We start from the raw sequence: 21,537 nt of genomic DNA, 5'->3' as shown, positions 1-21,537 counted from the left end.
TTTGTAACTTTTAAAAAAATTATTTTCTCACTTAGTTAAAATACTTTTTACTACTCTATGAAAGCAATGTGTTCAAAACTACCAAAATAAGGTAAAATTTACGTGGTTTCTGGCTGTATGGTAACACCTTAAGATACGGTAATTTTTACCTAATCACTCAGGTAAGGACTCTTTGGTAAAATAAACAATGAGATATGGATTTTATTACTATGCTGTTTGGTAGTAAATATGATAAAGTTTGGTAATTTTAGCTAAAAGTCGGTAATTTTAAGAGCTCTAGTATTGTTTAAAATTACGAAAAAAAGTTCCGTTTGAGTCTCTATTTCATTTAGTAAACAATTATTAATTTTGTTTCATAACGGTAAATTATTTTTTCCCTATTATTTTTTGCATTTTACTATATACAGCTATAGTTAACATCCACGAACATTTAAAACTAAAAAAAAATTTACATTTGAAATGTACAAGGCGAAACTAAACCAGGATCTTAACTGTTACGCATCAGGGAATTCCCGCCATCCTAAAATAGAATCGCAGTGCCATCGGGTTCAAATCAGACGGTAACCCTGGATGCATCTATTTATTTATATTTATTTATTTATTGGGACGCTCACATACGCCTAATTGTTCCCTCATTACGAAGCCCGGTTTATATAACACGGTTTATATATCCGTGTCATATCGAAATGAAAGATAGAGAAAGACACAATAAGCATACTTCGAAACCGCTATCCCTAGATGCATCTTTGTATTGACTTTTTTTAATTTGAGCAATCTGATCTATCACTTAATAGGGGCTTATAATGTATTACTTTGTAATGAATACAAGCCTGCATAGGTATGTGTATGTATATGCATATATGCACCTGCATATGTATATGCAATAAATAAATAAATACATTTTTGTAATAGTAATGTTTTTCTTAACTATTCTTTCACAGCTGTCTCGTCTTTCTGCTTAACGCTATTAAAAATATAGGTAACGGGTTCGAAATCAAAGCGCAACCATGAATGTGTAACAGTAATTAAATAAGTTTGATATACAGGTTCGTGTGCTTAATGCAAAGAATGGCTTGCTTTTTGTCAAATTATTGAACACATAGCACAAAAATGAGAAACACAGTACAAAGATTTTGAATTCGCAACCTCTACGCTTTGGTGTGGTTAGCGGGAGGACAACATCTCACAAAAGTGGATGCCCCAATAACAAATGGTTGTTTTACTTACACATCGTCATCGCTAAGCAGTATTACTTTTCCATTAACCGCTCTGAAGCATTCGAATCCAGAGTTATAGCTGGATGTATATTCTGCTGTCTTCCGTAAAATTGAGCTTTCTGTTTTCAATTTGAAAAGAGTATTTAAGCCGTTCTTTGTATTTACAAAGAAACCAACATATGTATGCAAATAAATAAATAAATAAATCCCACTACATCTTAGAACATGGATAAAACAGCGACCTTAGTTTAGTATATCCGAGTTTATAATCCTTAAAAAACTTTAATTAAACACCAGAAGTAATCTTTCATTAAACTTTTCTCCTCTGCTTTCACTTCTTTGAAATTGATTTTTCTCGTCAGTTTACGTAAGATTTAAAATTAAGAGAAATTTCACAAGTTTTATGAGAGAGTACAGTCTTATCTAACAATCTCTATTTTTTAGAGTAAGTTTATTTGATGCCCTTAAGGAAAACTTCATATTGTACAAATGATCTTAAAAAAAGGCTGAAAATAATTCATGTAAATCTAACATTTCAAAATGCTGAATGCAATAATTAAAAGCTTTATTCAGGCTAAAAGCGAAAAAGAACAATTATTCAAATTTCAAATCGTACTTGATGTATTGTATGAGCATTTGTATTCATTTAAAAATTATATGTATTTTAGATGTTTTTGAAAGTTAAAGTAATTCTGATAATAAGCATTTTGTAATCAATTTCAATCTAGTATAGTATTAAAATAAATTTCAAGAAGTTTATTATTCATCCAGAATTATTTTAATAATAATTCTTTTTTAATTGAAGGCTATAGCAATTATTTCATAATTTTATATAATTCTAAATGATAAACTTCAGTGTTTGGATTGAATTAGTCAAATAGTTCTCCATAAACTTAAATTTGAATGAAAATGAACTTATCGAAGTTTTGTTATTTAAAAAAATTATTTGACCATTTTCATAGTTTGAGTGCGATGTCGAAAATACGAAAACATATTGTTCAAATGCGGGTGCTGATTAAACTGTCCTTGATATATTTTAAAGGATATATCAGATTAACGTAGCGTTTTTTCCTACAATTTTATACAATTGTTTGAATTTTTCTGCCTTATTTTCAATTCTACTCCAGACAATACCCGAAAAAAATTATTTTTATTAGTTCATCACGGAAACAGATTCGTAATGAAAGATTCATATTTTTGAAAAAAAGAGTTGAGTTAGGCTTAATTTGGCAAAAAAACTTCCGTTCCAACACAGAATTCGTTAAGCTCAACATCAACTGAACCTTAACAGCATAAGGAACAGCATTTAGTGTTAATGGTATTTTAGATGTTTTTTTAAACCATATGTTAACCCTTCAAATCTGAAACTCGCATTGGATAACAGAGATAGTAGAATTTCTACAATATTTTCTTTTTGTTCCTTCATTTAATTTCAAAACGGGAGATAAAGAAAGGAATTTTGATTGAAACACACAGTATGATAACATTTTTTAATGAAATTTGTAGTCCCACACAAATAAAATTTGTCAAATAGCACATGGAACTTAATTATATATCATATGTTTAGTGTCACTTAGTTGAGTAATTCTTCCTACAAAGAGCTCTTTGTTTTTTTTTTGTCAATTCTTATTTATTTCACTATGCTTCATTTCATTTCTTTAATTTTTTTTGTTTATTTTTTTTTCTCTCTCTCTCTTTTTTATATTAGAATAGACAGCTTTGCTTTCTTTTGTTCACGATGATACCCTATTTGCTCTATATTAACTTGTTATGGAGAAGCATTAAGCCGGAAAAATATTAGACTGGGGTCTTCAAAATTCTAGCCAAGGGTTAAACCTAATTCGCCTACATCTCAAATCTGGTTTTAAGTTGCGGATCACTCATTGCTTATTTTAATCCTGTTTAAAAAGTTTTTAATGCTAATATTCGTTAAAAGTTTTTAACACTAATGTTTAAAAAGTTTTTAACGCTAACGATCCCTCTATTAGTTTTATTAAAAAATCAACTCATTATCTGATACACATATTTCTATTTTTGATTACCTCTATGGAATTTCTACTTTGAAAAATTTCCCGCCCAGAGACTTTTTCTAGCACCTCGCATTACAAATAACTTATTTGCTGGATCCTTCCAAAGCAAAAATTTGTGTAAATTAGTGAGAAAATTATTAAAAATACTCAAATATCGATTATCTTCTAAATTTCTTAGAAGGAAGACAAAAGTTTCAACGTACATTGAAAATGGTTGCGAGTTTGAAAACCGCAAGAACTGTGCAATTTTTGATACCTTTCTAAACCTGAGAGAGGACCCTTAAATTGTGCTTTTTCTCTTACTTGGTATTTTTTTATTGAACATGATGGAGAAGGCACTGTGGCTCTTAGGGCGACAAGTTACAAATTCCTGGCAAAAAATATATTCATTTTTCGAAGAATTTAATTATATTTTCCTTAAGAAAACGCGCTTTACACTAACATTTTTAATTTATTAAAATCACCATTCACGGGATTAAATTTCCTGCAGGAAAATTAAGTACTTTTTTTAACTAAATCATATATGATTAACTATGATTAATCTATGATTAACTATGATTAAATGATTAATCTAAATGATTAACTGTAAAATTTTTAGGCACTGGAATAAAAGCCTTCATTTACCCTTAGAGAGAGTTCGCATTTTGATAAAACTTCTATGTCTGCATGAGCTGTGAGCTGAAGTTGTGTTTTATCTTGAGTAGCTCCTTGGACGGTGGTTACTGCTGTCGTTTCATAATCATATGTATAAGTACTACCTGGCGTTAATTGAAAGTCGCTTTCGTCTGAAAAAACAAGGTAAGACACATATTCAATCTGAAAACCAGTTTTAATGCATGAAATAATTTATAAACTTAAATTTAATTAGACTCTGAGATTTTAAGGCATAGTTTCCTTCACAGATAAAAATTTTATAAATTGAACAATGCTCGTCAAAAATGTTTAAAGAAATTAGGATTATTGTAAACGTAAATAAATTTCTTGGGTTGGCAAATAACTAAAATGAATTTACGGGTATACAAATTATTTGAACCAAAGCTTAAAAAGTCAAAATTCTTCAATTTGCATAGTATTCTTATGTTTTCAGAGTACATTTTGATTCTAATTTTTGGCGCATATATTTTTCGATTAACAAAAGAACAGAACTAAAAGAACATTTTGATTTTTCCATGCATTACTACAGATATTAAAACAATCCTTTGAATACAATAATTCGATTACTATTTATTTTAGTATAATATGTTTTGTTTTACATAATACATCCTTTTTTTAAAAACTCAAGCATTAAATTTCCCAAACTATTTCATATTTTAATATTTCAGTATTTGTTATTTATAACTTTTTTGAAATTACTTCAAGAAACACTGAAGGAAACGCCATACAAATCAAATAAAAATATTAATGAAAATGATTTTTCCTTTTATCGTCAATGATATTAATTGAAAAAATATTCAAATTTGTAAAAATAATTATCAAATATTGATGAGATATTTTAAATTGAGTTAAATTTTTCCGTAGTCTTGGAATATATATAAAAAATTCATATAAAAAGATATAAATGTGGATTAAGCAAACGAAGAAAAAAAGAAAAGTTATAACAAAAGTGCCTGGAAATAACCATACCGATAGATCAGCCTAGCTAGTTTGTCATTTTCTTCAACCACGCTGTAAAAAATTCCAGATCAAATTACGGTAAAAAGTATTTGCACTCAAGGTAGTAATTTTAACAATAAAATCCATTTTTATTGTAAAATTTTACAAAACAAGAAATCTGCTATGCCTGAAATTTAACAGTAATATTTACTGTTAAATCATTGAATCACTGTAATCAAATAAATATTGCTGTAAAATTACGGAGTATTAAATTCTACGATAAAATGGATTTTAAAGAGGCTACTTTCAGAGTAACAGTGCATTTCCTACCGCAATTTTTCTGGAATATTTTACAGTGTAGCTAGCATTTTTTAAGTTTTTCATGAAATCAATTTAATGATTTTCACGTTCTTTCTATCAAAATTAAGCACAATTGCTACTATTCCCTACTAATAAGCTGTATTTCTTTAGTTCTCCCTTTTTAAAATGTTAATAATTTTAAATGTTGATAATTTAATAGTAATAGAGCATAAACAACGCTTAAAAGTTAAGTTTGTCGGGATTATAGAAATAATCATACATATAAAAAAATACTTAATCTTTACAGTGGCCAAAAATATTAATATGCTTTAAATTGTCAAACGGTGTAAACTAATAAAAACATAAATAAGAATATTTAGTAATTCTTACCTGAACAGTACCTTGCACACTGACTTTTTTGAGAAACAGGAACTAGGGAAAAAATGCAACATGTATAAAATTCATAAAAAAATTTATATGATATAGAGTTGCTAATCTAGATTGCTAATCTTGCTAATTAAATAGATTGCTAATCTTGCACAACAGTATTTTTTAAAGCTTATATATAAAGCTCATACATTCATCACTTTTTCTTTAAAATTTATGGTTATATTTTTTAAGAAGATTTATGAAACAACTAATCAAAATTTCGTACAATATTAGTCATGAAAAGCAGATATATTCTACAGATATCTAGATTTCTTAAACTATTTTATGTCGCTTTCAATACTGAATTATGAACTTAGAAAAGGAAACAAAAAATTTAACTGAAGCTAACAAATTAAGTCTCTTTTGTAAACTAATGGTGAGCTATGATATTTTGCCGTATATAAAGCTTAGACACGACAATAAAACTTGCATGTAATTTAATTCCCATATTTCTTCAAAAAGATTTGAAGACCAATCTGCATTTAACTTAAAATTTGATGTTAAAAAGAAACATTAAAAAACTATATTCTAACAATGATTACTAATTAATGATTGAAATTTATGATAATTTAAAAATTGAAATTTACATTATTCTGCTTATATTTTTACATTTTAAACTTTCCACACAGCCCATACCAAAAATATGATACATTAAAATTTTCAGAATTTAGAGCATGTTTGAATACTCTAAATTAAAGTTTCTTTGCAAATATTAATAACTTTAATAATATTTGGGTTAGAAATGCATAGTGGAACAGAATGTTAGAATTTTTTTTAAATTGTATAATATAACAAAAAATATTCTAAATGAGCTGAATTCATAGCTTAATATATGCTCATTATTTTAATAACTATAGACTTATAATAATCGCAAAAGCCTTAATTGAGAAAATTTTATTAATAAAGAAAACATAGCCTGATTTTAGCAGCAAAAAAAAAACAGCGAAAAAAATTACTGTAAATACATAACGGAGTTATAAAAATACGTATTAAATTTTTGCTAAATATTTTTAAAAAAATCACTTAATTTTAAAAACTCTTGCAGAGGAACTAAATTCGTTTTTTTCTGGATTTTTAAGATAGTACCACAGATATACTGCCAAAACTGACTATGGTCAAATACGTAAATGCAACTCGAATAAATTTTAGATTAATCAAAATACACTTTAAGCAGTTAAAAATACAATAATATTGAAATGAAAAGTATCTTTCTTTATGCTACTCTCTAAGAAATCAATATTTTTTTAAGAATCCCTTTAATCGTAAGAACACTGCGGTTTAACTTTATTTTGCATGTTAATTCACGTTACATGTTGTTTTGCAGCAACAAAATCTATTTGGCAAAGAAGCAAAAAACTACAAGATAGCGTAAAAATATGTACCTGAATAGAAAGTACGATGAAATTAAAAAAAAATTACAATAGATAATTAATTGGAGAAAAATTAGCTGTTAAACTTGTAGTAAAAAACACCATTCAAACAGCTGTACAAAAGGCAGAAATGCAAAGAAAACAGTATTACGTTAGGAAATGATCATATTTATTTATAAAATTAATAAGCGTTTTTTTTCCTTCTTCAAAATTCTAATTTTGCAATTTTAAGTGGGATTTTATTTCATGAGTTTTTCTTCCTTTCCTTTTTTCAGTGGTATTTTGTTTTTTGTGTAAAAACTATGATACCTCAAATTGGAAATTATGCATGGGGTATAAAAATTTACCAGTTTACCATTAATTATTACCATCAATTAAATGGGAGGGAATTAGAAAAAATAACATTCGATTAGTAGTTCAAGAATTATTTACTGTTAAATTTGTGGAATAAAATACCATGAGACCGATCTGCTGTCCACTGCAGTGCAAATACGCAGATCAAATTCGAAGAAAGAGCCATTTTTTTGTTCACTTAACAAGAGTTTTTTTTCTTCTCAAAATTCCATTTTGTTTGAAAATTATTGGAATTTAATGTACTTTTTCTCAATTTGGTTTAGTTTTTTTTTCCTAAAATGGTGATTATTTTTCCCTTTCTGTAGAAAATTTTTTCTTCTCCCTCGAGTTCTTTATTTTATAAGCTCGCTCTTAAGTTGAATTTAAATGTAAGAAAAGAAAAAGACAGGAAGAAAGAGATTAGATGACACTAGATCTGATTTTAAACATTCATATTGATATTCTTAAATACAAAAAATCTCAATCCAGGAAATCATTCATTACTTTGCAATTAATGGCAATATGTTCTTATTTAAAACTATAGTTATTGTGTTTTTTTGTTAGAAATGACTTCTAAGAAATAAAACAGATGGCAAAGGAAAAATAATAATGAGAGTTTGTGAACGAAGTGAGAAGGGATGGAGTCACTTAGTTTTATCAAAAAATTAAAATTTTCTTGCACTTATGTAAAATATAATTTTAATCTTTCAAGATTATATAAATGCATGGTCCCACAATCAGTGTTAACATTTTAAAAGTCTCCTCACACTTAAGAAATCAATGTAAAGGTACATATATTTGCGAAATTTGTAATTTTTATTTTTTAAGGGAAAGTTAATAAAACGAAATTTATGATTTAACAATTAAGAAACTACGTATTTTAGATTTAAAACGTGTGTATAATCCAAAATGAGAGAATTTAAAGTAAATGAGAATTTAATTTGCTATTTATTAATACTATTAACTTACTATTTATTATTATCTGACAAAGAATGTGGGATCTACCGATACATACTATATATTGTCTGAAATTTACGGAGAATATTCAGTTATATTCACCTTTGCCATGTTCTGAGGAAAAAATGCACAGTTAAGATTTTCATTCTTAAACTATGGTGTAATAACCTTAACGGGTTTAAAACCGTTTACAACTAGGTTGGTCAAAAAACCATGAATACAAAACTATAAGTTTTTTTTAACGATTTACAAATAACATGGTTTTGAAACCCTAAATGCGAAATTTTCACCGATTTAGGGCTTATCTTTCTCTTAGGTAATAGACATTGGAGTTAGGTTGTGGCTTATCAAGGGGAAATATTGTGATGTCAACGCGGAGACTCGAACTCTTGCTCTGTCGATAATGAGATTGGCAGAATAGCCCTCTCGGCTATGACATTTAACCAGCTGCAAGGAACTAAATGGCTTCGTTAGGTGAGCTCAGTTGCTGCGATAAAACTCTGGTGGTTTAATATTAGGTGAAAGCACTTAATCAACGGTTTATTCTCATAGTTAACAGTTTGAATACCATCTTATTTACGGTTATTTGAAAGTTTTTTTTGTTCTGTTTTGTTTTTGCTTTTGTTAGTGAAATAACAATTAAATAAATTGTTATTTAACCAGAAATTTCTGACAGAGTGATATTGCGAAGGGAAAGTTTTTTGAAATTGAAGCTCTCCAGAAAAAGCTAGTTGACCACTAACTGTTTTGATAACAATACTCATTAAAACCATACATGAAAATGACATCAATGCTCAAGATTAATTTTATCTTGAACATTTTGCCCATTTTGTAATTTCAAGTCTCGCTGACTTGGAATAATAATTACTTAAATACATGAACATTGAGTCAAAAAAAGAGAAAAACGGAATGATTTCTGTAGGAAGGATAATCGAAATGATAATCGGAGTTTCACGTAATATCATGCAATCATATTCGTTCAATGGGCAGATCCCAAAAACAATTAGATCTTAGTACAGAATAATATTTTAAGTTATGAAATCTGTCACTAAATTTTACCCTGCTCTAAATAAACATAAATGTTTTCGATGCATTCCAATTTTCAAAATGGAAAATTCAATTTTTCCTCTGAATTTTCCAGGAAATAACCTAATTTTGATACAACTGAAAATTTATGGTGAAAGGAAATTTTTAAAGTGAAAATAAGAATGAAATAAAAATGTGTACGTAACACTTCAGAATTACGTCAAACTGTCTCAGGGTCTACTTTAACTTATTGTTACTAATTGCTGCACTGCAAGAAATTTCCCTAAAAAATGATTAGATATTGCTTTATTTAATTGTTATTCTGTCATGTTCAGCTAAAACGGACAAACAACCATAAAAAGATGGCATGCACCGTTAAATGTGAGAAAATCTTCTCTTGACTATTTTCCTCCAATCCAACTAAATCTTTATGTGCGACAATTAGACTCATAGCCAGTGAGAATCGAAAGCTCGTTCTTGGAAAGGAAAGATCTAAGGATAAGGATTACGAATTCATATTTTTTTCGATCCTCTTATGCCTAATGCAAGAGCGGAGACCTAATAATTTTATACACAGCTTATACACTAAGGAAACCATTTAGTTTCTTACGGATGGGAACATGCTTTCGCCGTGAGAACTAATCTGCCAATCTCGTAACCGGCTGAACGGAATTTCGTATCCCAGCGTTGACACACAAAATATTTTCTCCATTCTTTTTACACATGAGGATTTTCCAATGTTCTGTACTCCTTAATTGGTGACCCGGAACAATTGGAATGCGAAATTCTCATTCACGCATTGATAACAGTCCTACAGAGCTGTCTAGTACAAAAAAGTCTAATATTCCTCTGCTCTCACGATACATGGCATTACTAAATAAATCCTATTCTATGGTTCACCTGACAGAACTGAGCCATAAACGAAATCTAAAGTAAATTACTTATCAAAATGGCTTACATAACCCAACTCTGAAGTAGATCCAATGTCCAGTTAAATTTTATTTCGTGGTTTTGAAACTATACTAGCTGTAAATGGTTACAAAGTCGTATAGTTTTGTATTCATGATTTTTTAACCATACCAGTTGTAAATGGTTTTAAACTCGTAAAGGTAAAAAAATTTTCATAGCCGTAAACTTTACGATTAATTGGATTAACAGACTGTCGCAGATTCTTTTACCACAGTTCAAAAAATATTTTAACCGTGTGATTTCATTTATGCATTTAAGGACATACAGTAAATTAAAGAACTGCTATTTTGCAAAATAAAAAAAAAAAATAAAAAAAAAATTTTAAAAAAAAATTAAAAACTTTTTATCACTTTTTCACAATCAATTTGCATAATATAGTCAGAATTAAAATATTTGAGTAATGCCTTTATTTCCATATTTTAAGTATAAAAAATCGGTTTCGAGTATTAAAGAGAAAAAAAAAAGATTTACGTTTACGTGCCTGATTTTTTAAAATAAAATATCGTTTGAACTAACTAGGTAACAATACAACAACTATAATACTGAGGCCTAGTCCTTGAACCATTAAAAGTTTGATCTTAGTGTATAACCTGATAAAATCAAAATTTATTCTGGGTGTTTTCTTTTAATTTTGCACATTATTCATGTTATGTTTTAAATTAAATAAAAAAACTCCAAACATTTCATACGTAGTTATAAACACAAGAATTAATTGAAGCCATTACGTGGCGGTTTATGTGGTTTCGTTTGAGAATTTTTTTCATTGATTGAAGAGGAGATTTTTAAATTATATAATTTTATTTTTAAATTTAGGCAAGAGTATTAAACATTTTATTCATTAATGTAGTTATTCCATACGCACACACTCTTAATTTTTTATATACATTTTTGAATTATTTTTCTAATGATATTGCTTTATGCTTTTATGTTAGACAAAATGGCTTATCAACTCTGAGCCAAATAACCAAATAATGTGATTTCATTTTATTTCCTGATTTGAAAAATTTACTTTGAATATATTTATTTTTAAATATTTTTTTACTTCTTGTAATTACGATAATAATGTAAACGAACAAAATGCATGGCGTGATTTCAACTTACTGTGTATTAAAATATACATGAAACTATGAGCTTACTGTATGCTTAAATTCTAATCTTATAATAAACTGAGATGTCAAAAAATTTAGCTGAACCAAACTTAAAAAGCTTGTTTTAGTTAAGACTTTATGTGTAAATCAAAGTAGTTTCAAAACTGGAGATGGAGTTTATATTTCCTATTAAATATAGCTTTGCAAAATAAAAGATTATACCATTACCATTACAAAATAAAAGATTATACCATTACCATAACAAAATAAAAGATTATACCATTACCATTGCAAAATAAAAGATTTTACCATTACCATTGCGAAATAAAAGATTATCACGAAGACAAATTCAATTATTTATGAAATATTTACAAAATAATAAAAATACTGCTTAATAATCTTATTACATAAGAAAAAAAGCAATAGTCATGTCTTAGAGTAGTGAGTATTTCTTCTAAACTAAAAAAGGCTAATAGCAAATTTCCTTTAATTTATTTTTTTTTATTTAAAAGAAAATTCAATTCCCCTTTATTTGTATAATTTATTTAATTATATCAGTTAGTACATTGTGCTAAAAATGAATTTTAAAAGCAAATATAGGATATAGTATTAATCTTGAAAAAAATAATGGTAAATTATGCGTAACAGGTTGTATTAGTTAGCCATAATTGAAGTATTATAAAGCACATTACACTCTTTTTCAAGAAATCTTTTGCATAGCAACAGCAATAAAGATAATAAAAATTGAAGCTTAATTATCTTAATAAATTATTTTAGAGAACTATTCAATTTTTTAATAATGTGATCAATTATTTATACTTATTTTAATTAAATTTAGATAATTTAAAATTTTAATTTTTGCAGAAAAAGTGTTTCTACAGGCAAGATCAAGACTTTATATACTTTTTATTCATCTGAGTAAAGGCAAGAAAAAAATATTAACTCAAAGCAATGTGATGCATTTAAACTTGTGTGCTCATACTCGATTATTTTAGAAAATTCTAGACATTATAATTTATTAAATAAGTGCATGAACTTTATTTGTGAAAAATGGTTTCTAAATAAATTTAGGTGATGAAAAAATGTAAATCTTTTCTTTTCTGACAAGTAAACATAACTGACGAGTAAACATAACCAAAGTTGTAACCAAAAATTTCGAAATGCAAAATAATATATGAGTACTATAATGAATGACAAAAATTTTCAGAAGTTAGAATTATAATGAAGATTTGACTTACATAACAATAAAAACTAACACTGAAATTTAAAGAAGTCGTTAAAACTAATTAAATATTAAAATTTAATATTTGAGAACTGTTGATCGCATAACTGTAACAGTTAACCATTTTTATAATACCCGAATAATTTTTACTCAGAGCAACTAAAATATTATTAAATTTTGATTTCAAAATCAGCTTGATGTCTTAAACCACTTTCAAAATTCAATAATATTCAGTAAGAAATGTTTTATTAAGTACAATCGAAACATAATAATGTAAATTTGAAACTTACAAATCACTTAGGAGAAGACAAACTTGTATTGAAATAGTACTATTGAACAATTTCTCAATATTTATCTAAAGAAATTTTAATTAACTTAAAGATATTTAATAAACTTCAGAAAATCAGCTTTATAATTGATAAAATTATTAAGAAACTGTTTAATAATGTTAAGAAACATTTTGTAAACTAAAAAACTCCTTATTAAAAGCCTTCGGAAAATATGTATAATTGATAAAATTATTAAGAAACTGTTTAAAAAACATTTTGTAAACTAAAAAACAAAAAGCCTTCGGAAAATATATATATATGATAAAATTATTGAGAAACTGCTTAAAAAACATTTTGTAAACTAAAAAACTCCTTATTAGAAGCCTTCGGAAAATATTGTAACATTTTGTATTTCTTTTACGGCTTAAAGCGTCAGGCTTAAACGTTCAGATTTTATGTCTTAAAGTTTTTCTTTAAAAAACTAGTATCATTTAACATGTTATTTTATTAATTTCTTTAACTTTTTAGTATAAATAAATACATCTAAAACATGCAGATAATTATCCTACCTGCAACTGTACTGGCGACGAAGCCGCATAAAAGCAAAAGCTTTCGGAGGGATGCCATAGAAGAAATAGGTAATAATTCACTTCAACTGCATGCCTCAGAAAAATCGCTGTTGTTCCACTTGTAATGGCAGCGAAAGATAGAATACTTGTCCGTCTGCGTAACTAGATGTGATTTTATGGGTGAAATTCTGAGATCAAGAGTCCACTCATAGATTCGGACTGTATTTTCGCAATATTTGACCTCCGATAGATGTAGATCTGCCTTCATCAGCAAATTGATAAGATTAACTCTCCCCCAATATCCGCAAATCTTTCATCCTGTGAAAAAAGGTCTCCGAGGACTTTATGAACGAAATGTTTTTAAAGTAACAGGACATAACTATGAATTTTTTTACGAGTTACATTGGAGGCCATGTTTGTTTAGTTTTAAGATGTCAAGTTTATTGTTTATTTGTTTGTTTGTTTTAAAGTTAGTTTGATAAAGAACCAGCAATTTTCTGCAGAGTTTAATCGGGAACATTCCTTTTGTGAAGTTTGATCAGATTTTGTTTTAAGTTCAATAAAAACTTTGATACTGATATTAACATACATAATACTTTTGAATCAAAAGAAATTTTCGTACAATAATATTATATTTTCTATGTATCAAATTACGAATTTTATATTAACACAAACTGAATGAAATCTTTTCGAATACGTATTGAAATACATAAAATCTTCTGAGTTCATAATAGAAACGCAGTGTTTAGTCAGTTATATTCAAAAAATACGCATTTCACTTTTTCGTAAAGCTAATCTTTTCATACATTTAAAACCGATGTTGCCGTTACCCTCTTTGAGAGATTTCAACGAGAAAGCAGATTTTTTATTATTTTTCCACTTTTTATTATTTTTTTAATGTTATAAAACATTTTATTTGAAAACCAAAAAAAATGCTTTTAAAACATTGCAAACAAACATTTTTTTTAAAAGAAAAACTGTATTTAAAACATTTTATCGCCTTAGAGACCTTTTTTTCATATGCTTTTGCTTATATATATATATAATATTTTTTTTTATACTTGCGTTAAAAGAAATATTAGCTTAAATGATAATTAAACACTGAATAAGACAATTACCATATTTTTAAAAAAAAAGAACATTTCCCATTGCGCATAACAAAGCGTAACTGTTTAAATTACCTAAAAAAAAACATGTGCCACATTAATTCCAAACTTCCCAAGAAAATCTATCTAAATTTGAATTTCAGATGTAAAAATTATTTTTCTTGTGCTTAAATTTTATAGACAGAACTGACTTTAATCAAGTGTTTGAATTTTCAAAAACTACATTTTTTATTTATTTATTTTGGAAATATAATAAAGAAATTCCAATTTATATTGTCATGATAATTTTTTTTAATAAATTGCACACTAGCTAGCAGTACAGTGCACAAAATAAAGATATTTTTAATAACTTTTGTTTTAATGATCGAGTTCCTATGAACTAACTCCTAATCCTAATGGTTCAAAAATACTACTTCAAATATACTAATTAATGCGTGCTAACAGTTAATTAAGTTATAGAATCAAATTAACTGTACATATTTTCACCAAATCAGCACACGGGTGTGACAGTTTTAAAATCTTGGTCTTTAAATATGGTGGGCAACCACAATCTGAAAAATATGGTCTAAATAGTTTTGTCAGTTGAGCAGCCAAAAGTTTGGGTACCTTAATGTTAATTTTACTTCTTTCATATTTTGTCATATCTCATGAAGTCTTAAGTGAAACAAAACATTTTCGCACACAATTTTAAAACTAGCTCATCCACTTTTGTGCAATTTTTAATTGCGTAATTTTAATACAAAATTGGAGAAAAATTAGTCAAACTGTTTCTGATTTATTAGGTTTCAAAAATTGCATTCTTTAGCCTTCATTTTGCCAGAACTTGATTTCATTCAAATTTTGTATTTTGCCATTTAAAATTACACTATTTTAATCGGAAGTATAAATTTTTATGCATAACAGTTCGCAATTTTTTTGGCACTTATAGTACCTAATCTACTTCTGTAGTGAATTGCACTTGGTTAAATTAATTTTGAAATTAGGGTAAATAGTAACATCGGAAATTTTATATGCAAGCAAATGCAATGCTTTTACTTACGCTTAACCCAATTTAACATTTTGATATTAATTGTTTTTTATTTATTTTAATGCAATTATCAAGGTCCACTATTCTGCATATAAAAAGCCCTTAACATACCTTAGAAATATGTTTTTAATAAAAAAAGATTCAATTACATTTGTTTACCATTAGCAAGAATCGAAAGATGTTAAACTTTTAATTAAACACATACATCAGTTTTAAAATATGCTCTCATTTTTCACATACAGTATTATAATATTACGTATATCAATGTATTCCTTAAAATTTGTAATAATATTGTCTATAATAACAATAATTGGGAAAAGAAAATTAGAACTAAAATCTTGTGAATTCAGAAGGACAGTTTGTGTTGAGATAAGGATTTTAAATAAACAACTCAAAACTTTCTGCTAATTTTTGATGATTCAGTCTGAAAGTCATATCATTACTTTAATAAGTAACTGCAAATAAGGAAAAATTAAAATAATAAACTAAAAAAAGTATAATAACTTTAGCACGGTATATCAAATACACATATCAAAATCGATATTGTATGAAGTTAACTTTTACTTGAAGTAAAAGAAATAATTAACAAAATTAATTAATAGTTGATGATACTTAAAAATGAAATACTAATAAATGAAAACTTATTGTTTCAAACTACTGTTCAGTTAAACTCAAAAGTCATGTTTACAATTTATATCTGAAAACAGAAAAAGGTCAAAATTCAAATGGATAAGATTAAGAGTTTGTTTACTCTTTTAAATTGTAATGAAAGTGTTTACACTGTGAAAAGTCTTTGTTCTGTCTTATTTACTTCTGTTACTAACAACAATGATTACTTTTTATTGAAATAAATAACAAATTTGCGCAGCATTAAAAAATGCTTTAATATAAGGTTTCAATACATTCATAGTATAAATGAGTATGCTTATTAATATACATAGCAACATTCAAAATTTTTGGAAATGAACACAACGGAATAAACTGGTTGTATTATTTAACTGGTAGTATGGGTAATATTATTATTAACAATCAATAATAAGATATACATATAGAGTTTCTTTTGTGAAAGATTAAATCATATAATTAATATATTAAGCATTAATTTTTTTAATGGTAAAAAATATCTGATGAGACAAAAAAATGTATCATGAAAATTATTCTCGCATAGGTAGGGGAGAGGGGGGCACATGTGAACAAATTTTTTTATTTCTTCATTTTTCAAAAAATATCATCAATTTTTCATAGTAAAGAAGTCCATATGTTTAAATAGTCTTTTCTTTGTCTTATGGAATTTTTTGAGATTTTTCAATAAAATATTTCTTTACTTTATAATATTTTAGAAAAATGACTTCAATTGTTCACATGTGCCCCTATTGGGGGCACATGTGAACAGGCCTGGGGCACATATGAACAAGATTAAAAACACAAAGCAATCATCATATTTCAAAGAAAAAAAATCTTTAATATAACAGATATAGATACGCATTATACTGAAGGGGTTGTAGCTTACTATGTGAATTTAAATTCTACAACAGTACTGTCAATAAGAAAATAATTTTTCAGCTGTACAATAATTTGTCCGTTGTTGGGTTTTTCTCAAGTTCATGTTCCACGGGAGTTGTAATGGGCCTTTTTCTTTCTTCTCTAATACTTTTTCATGCCTTTTTTCATTTTTTCTATCTTTCCTTTTGTAGTTTTAGCAATTCTGTCTTTCTCAGGTGTATCAGTTAATATGTGCAATGCGCAATCAACCATTTAATAAAAAAAAATTATTTTTAAGGAAAAAATAATAAATTAATTATAGAAAATTAAAAAGTAATAATTTTAAATGCATACATATTTTTTAAACTTATAATATCATGAGGATAATAATCTTAATACTATGTAGGGGCACATGTGAACTGTTCACATCTGCCCCAGATGTTTTGTTCACAAGTGCCCCACCATCCTTCTTAAACCTAACTTGAAAAATAAAGAAATTTTAATTGAGTAAAAATAAAAGAATAATTGTCATAAACTTACCTGAATGTTCATATAATGGTCTGCAATAGTTAATTTTAGTTTATTAGTTGATTTATACTATGCTTTAACTTGAAGAAGCGAGTGATTATAATATGTACAACACCAGCTGATACGAAGAAATTGTCAGAATAGAACAACGAATGTCTCATTGTTCTGAAAGTTTTGCAGAGAGGTAGGACTAGTTCTGCTACCAATCGAAATCATATTGGTAAAACATACCATGTTCACATGTGCCCCCTGTTCACATGTGCCCCCCTCTCCCCTATGCATTTAAAAAAAGCAATCATAATCTCTTTTTTTTTAAAAAAAAGGTGCGTGATGAAAAAGTATTTGGAATGTTAATATAAAGCTAAAACAATCAATTTACTTCGATAAAATTTATTTGATCACACTCTAAATACTCTCCTCCTACTTTTTTACTGCATCTGCTAATGTTTTATCAATCGCTAAAGCAAGCCGAAATATAGTTTTTGCGAACGCTATTCAAAGTTCGTAGCAAATTTTCATTAACGGCTTATAATGAACTCAAGTAAATGGACTAACTACGAAGGGAGAATTTCAAATATGACAGTTGTTGAAAAAAGTAACTTTGTGCCTCATTAAGAGAATACAGTGCTTGGGGGGGCGTATTTGTTAAATGTTTTGACAAAAACTACCTAATAATAAATGCAGTGTGAAATGGCTCGTTATCTTGGTGTTAGTTTTCTAGCCTTCAGTCCTTTTACGACGAATCTGAACACGCAAATGCTACAAAATCATTAATTAATAGTCTAGATTAACTGCCTGGACAATCTGTAAAGTAATAATAATGATACACAACTTCGTTTTCAAACGCAGCATCGAGGCAACCCAAGAAAATAGTAAGCATTATCTTAAATTTTGTGAGATAACTTTGACGTAGTTTCTTTAATCTTGCAACAAAATTACTTCACTGGTAGCGCAAATAAGTAAGGGGGGGGGCAAGAGTATAGTGCGCCAAAAAAAAAAAAAATAAACGAGACCACCCTGAGTAACTTTCCATTTTATGATCGGATCTTCACGTTCTAGGACTGAATTCTAATGGTCCGAAGAGGTTACCTCAAATACGTTAATTAATTAGTGTAGACGATATTTTACACAAAACGAACAATCTGAATAAACATATATTTTTTCATTAGTTTCAGATTTTTAAAATCTAAAATATAAGGGGTAACCGCAATCTAAGAAATATGGTTCCCATCGTTTGGTCTGGAAATCGATAGAAAGTTTTAATCCCATAATATTAATTTTATTTTTTGCGTATTTCAGCATATCTTGAGAGCTATTAAAGTGATTTGAAAAATTTTTGCACATTATCATAAAATTTGTTTATCCAATGATAATTCCATGCAAAAAATAAGTTTCGATAAATAATTATTATTTCTAATTATTTTATTTAAATGTGATCAGGAAAACTTTACATTTTTCTTTAAAATATCACTCTAATATTTTTTTTTCGTTTACTTCTTGCCCTGAGACAAAAAGTATTGTAAAAACTATCAGAATATGGTAACATTTACCGTGTTTCTGGCATTATGGGAACACCAACACTCTTAATAATTTTTACCGAAACACTTTGGTAATGACTTTGATAAAATTAATTAAAACACTGTTTAATATGTGTGATAAAATTTAGGATATGCAAAAAAAGAAGAAAAATTATAAACATGTTATGATACCGTAGAGCATGTCATAAAAATTTATTCCGTTAAATTTACTTTTCAGTTTCTTATTTCTTATTAAATGTGTGGTATAAAAACTGAAACCGTTTCAATATGAACTGAAAAATTACTCTTTGGAAAAAATGTTTTGTTGCATTTATATGCAGATACTTGATCTTGTTTAATATGGGTGTGGGGCTTTCAAATCTGAAATTAGTTTTGTTCCTAAAATTACAGATTTGCTTGCTTTTAAATGACGCTTTCAGTCTATTTATTGTCGAAATGTGCAAGCTTAAAAACGTTGTATGTAGCAGGGATTGACGAATTTCTACGAGAGTTAAGACACATAATCAGGATTAATGTTGCATGCCCGGTAATAGTATGATGTGCAGCTGTGGACATTTTCCTATTAAAAACTACTCAGAAGCACACGAAAAAATAGTTCATAATTAAGAAGAGCCCCTAGAGACGTTTGACGACATGAGTTCCTATGTAATTTTTTCTCCTCGTAATTTTTACTTGATTTTTTTCTCCTATGTAATTTTTACTTGACCCCCTGTTATATATGACGTTTTTAAACTAATATTTCGGCAGTCAATAGATTAAAAACATACTTTTTTCTTAAACAAAACTATAGCTTGGAGGGGGAAACTGATTGCAAATTTGAAATCAGTGATGAGAAAGTATCCAAGATCAGTTAAAAACTTATGTAACAGAAACACTGTTCCCTAGTGTTATCAAATGAATGATTTAAATACCATATATTTTGTTTTTACTAAACAGAATTATAATTTTTTTCTTATAAGAAATGTCATTACTATACAATTCTGTACATTATTGAGATTACTGTAATTTTCGTTTCTTCGTTTCGGATCCTTATTTTCTCCCTGATATTTTTATTGTCTTTATTTACTTCATACTACTTTTAATGCATAAAAATGCATTGTAATGCATGTGTAAGTTTTTAATTAAATTTAAGCAAGTCTGCTTTGAAATTTTCCTGAGTGATGAGCGATATCCTACAAATTTTCAAAAAACTTAAATAAGTGAAAGATTGAACTAGTTCAGGGATGGCAAAACAATGGCACGCGTGCCATTTATGGCGCGCGACACAATATTTTGGGCACGTCACCGATCTCCATTGTTATTGCACTATGAATTGTTATTACACAAATGTTATTACACTATGAAGCATATGTAACAATTAAATTAAAATTCACAAAAACAAACAAAATAATAAACAATTATTAATAAAAAAATAACAATTAATGCTAAAAAAAACAATTAATAACCATAAAAAACAATTTAACAATAAATAACTAGCAAAAAAATCAACAGTCCTGCTTAAACAAATATCTTACTACCTAATATAAGTTATTTGTCATCTAACCTGCAACAACAGAAGTCACACTGTTGTTACTTTAAGTTGAATTACTCGTATAACTGAGACATTGCAAAATATATTTTTATTTTCAATGTAAATTAAGAGTTTTGAGTTGATAGTATATAGTATTATTATTTTCCCAATAATCATGAAGTCAAAATTATTTGACTTCGTTAAACAATTTTTTAGAAAAAATGGCACATTGGTGTATAAAGGTTCGTCACCCCTGAACTAGCTTATTGTGCAACTTAAACACTTGAAGATTTTAGTAAACTTAAACTGTAATGTGATTCAAGGTAGAAAAAAAAACAAGATTTTGCGAGTGCAGTTGTTTTCAGAATTTCAGATGAAAAATGTAATTATGTACATTTTTTTCTTTATATTTCAATGAATCAAAATTGCATACAATTATATAATTAAAATAAATTATGCATTTTAATATAATATAATTTATTATAAATCTTGAATTTTTTTGTCGATAGAATAAGTATATCCTACACATTTCTTTACTTGATTTTCAAGTCTGCGAAAGAAAAACAAATTTATTATCTGTCATTTCAAAAAACCGAATTTTTGAGAGTTCGTTTGTTTTCATAATTTCTCATAAGAATTACAAATATGTGCATTTTCGTCCTTATATTTAATAAAACAAAATCGCATATAATTACATTAAGTTATACATTTTAAACTAATAATAATGTAATAGTAATTTTTCTACGAAATAAGTACAGAATTCTACACATCTTATTGCTCGAATTTCAAGTTAATTTCGTCTGCAAAAGTTAAACAAATAAGTTATCTGTTGTCTCGGATTTAAATAAACAGATTCGTTAAATTCACTAACTTTGTAGATAAATGTGAAGAACTTAAATATTGCTTAACTTCAAAAACTTGCTTAGCTTGCCGATTTCTTATAACGAGGTTTGTTTGATTTCTAGGAAAAAGTA

At 27.3% G+C, this 21,537-nt stretch overlaps 1 protein-coding gene across 1 annotated transcript in view; it reads right to left on the bottom strand.

Moving 5' to 3' along the window:
- LOC107451189 (uncharacterized) overlaps positions 1-13,772 on the bottom strand; it is a 59,078-nt gene extending 45,306 nt beyond the window's left edge. Inside the window, exons 1-3 of the mRNA XM_043039454.2 lie at positions 13,373-13,772; positions 5,531-5,572; positions 3,872-4,032 (exon numbers count right to left, since the gene is read on the bottom strand). Of these exons, the coding sequence (XP_042895388.1) occupies positions 3,872-4,032; positions 5,531-5,572; positions 13,373-13,430 (261 nt within the window). The 5' untranslated portion in view covers positions 13,431-13,772. The remainder of the gene's footprint in view (positions 1-3,871; positions 4,033-5,530; positions 5,573-13,372) is intronic.
- Positions 13,773-21,537: the final 7,765 nt, after the last annotated feature.

The sequence above is a fragment of the Parasteatoda tepidariorum genome, chromosome 3, assembly GCF_043381705.1.
Source record: "Parasteatoda tepidariorum isolate YZ-2023 chromosome 3, CAS_Ptep_4.0, whole genome shotgun sequence".
In the NCBI taxonomy this organism is placed as follows: domain Eukaryota; kingdom Metazoa; phylum Arthropoda; class Arachnida; order Araneae; family Theridiidae; genus Parasteatoda; species Parasteatoda tepidariorum.
Note: the sequence above shows the minus strand (reverse complement) of the source record. Positions and strands in the feature narration are given on the sequence as shown.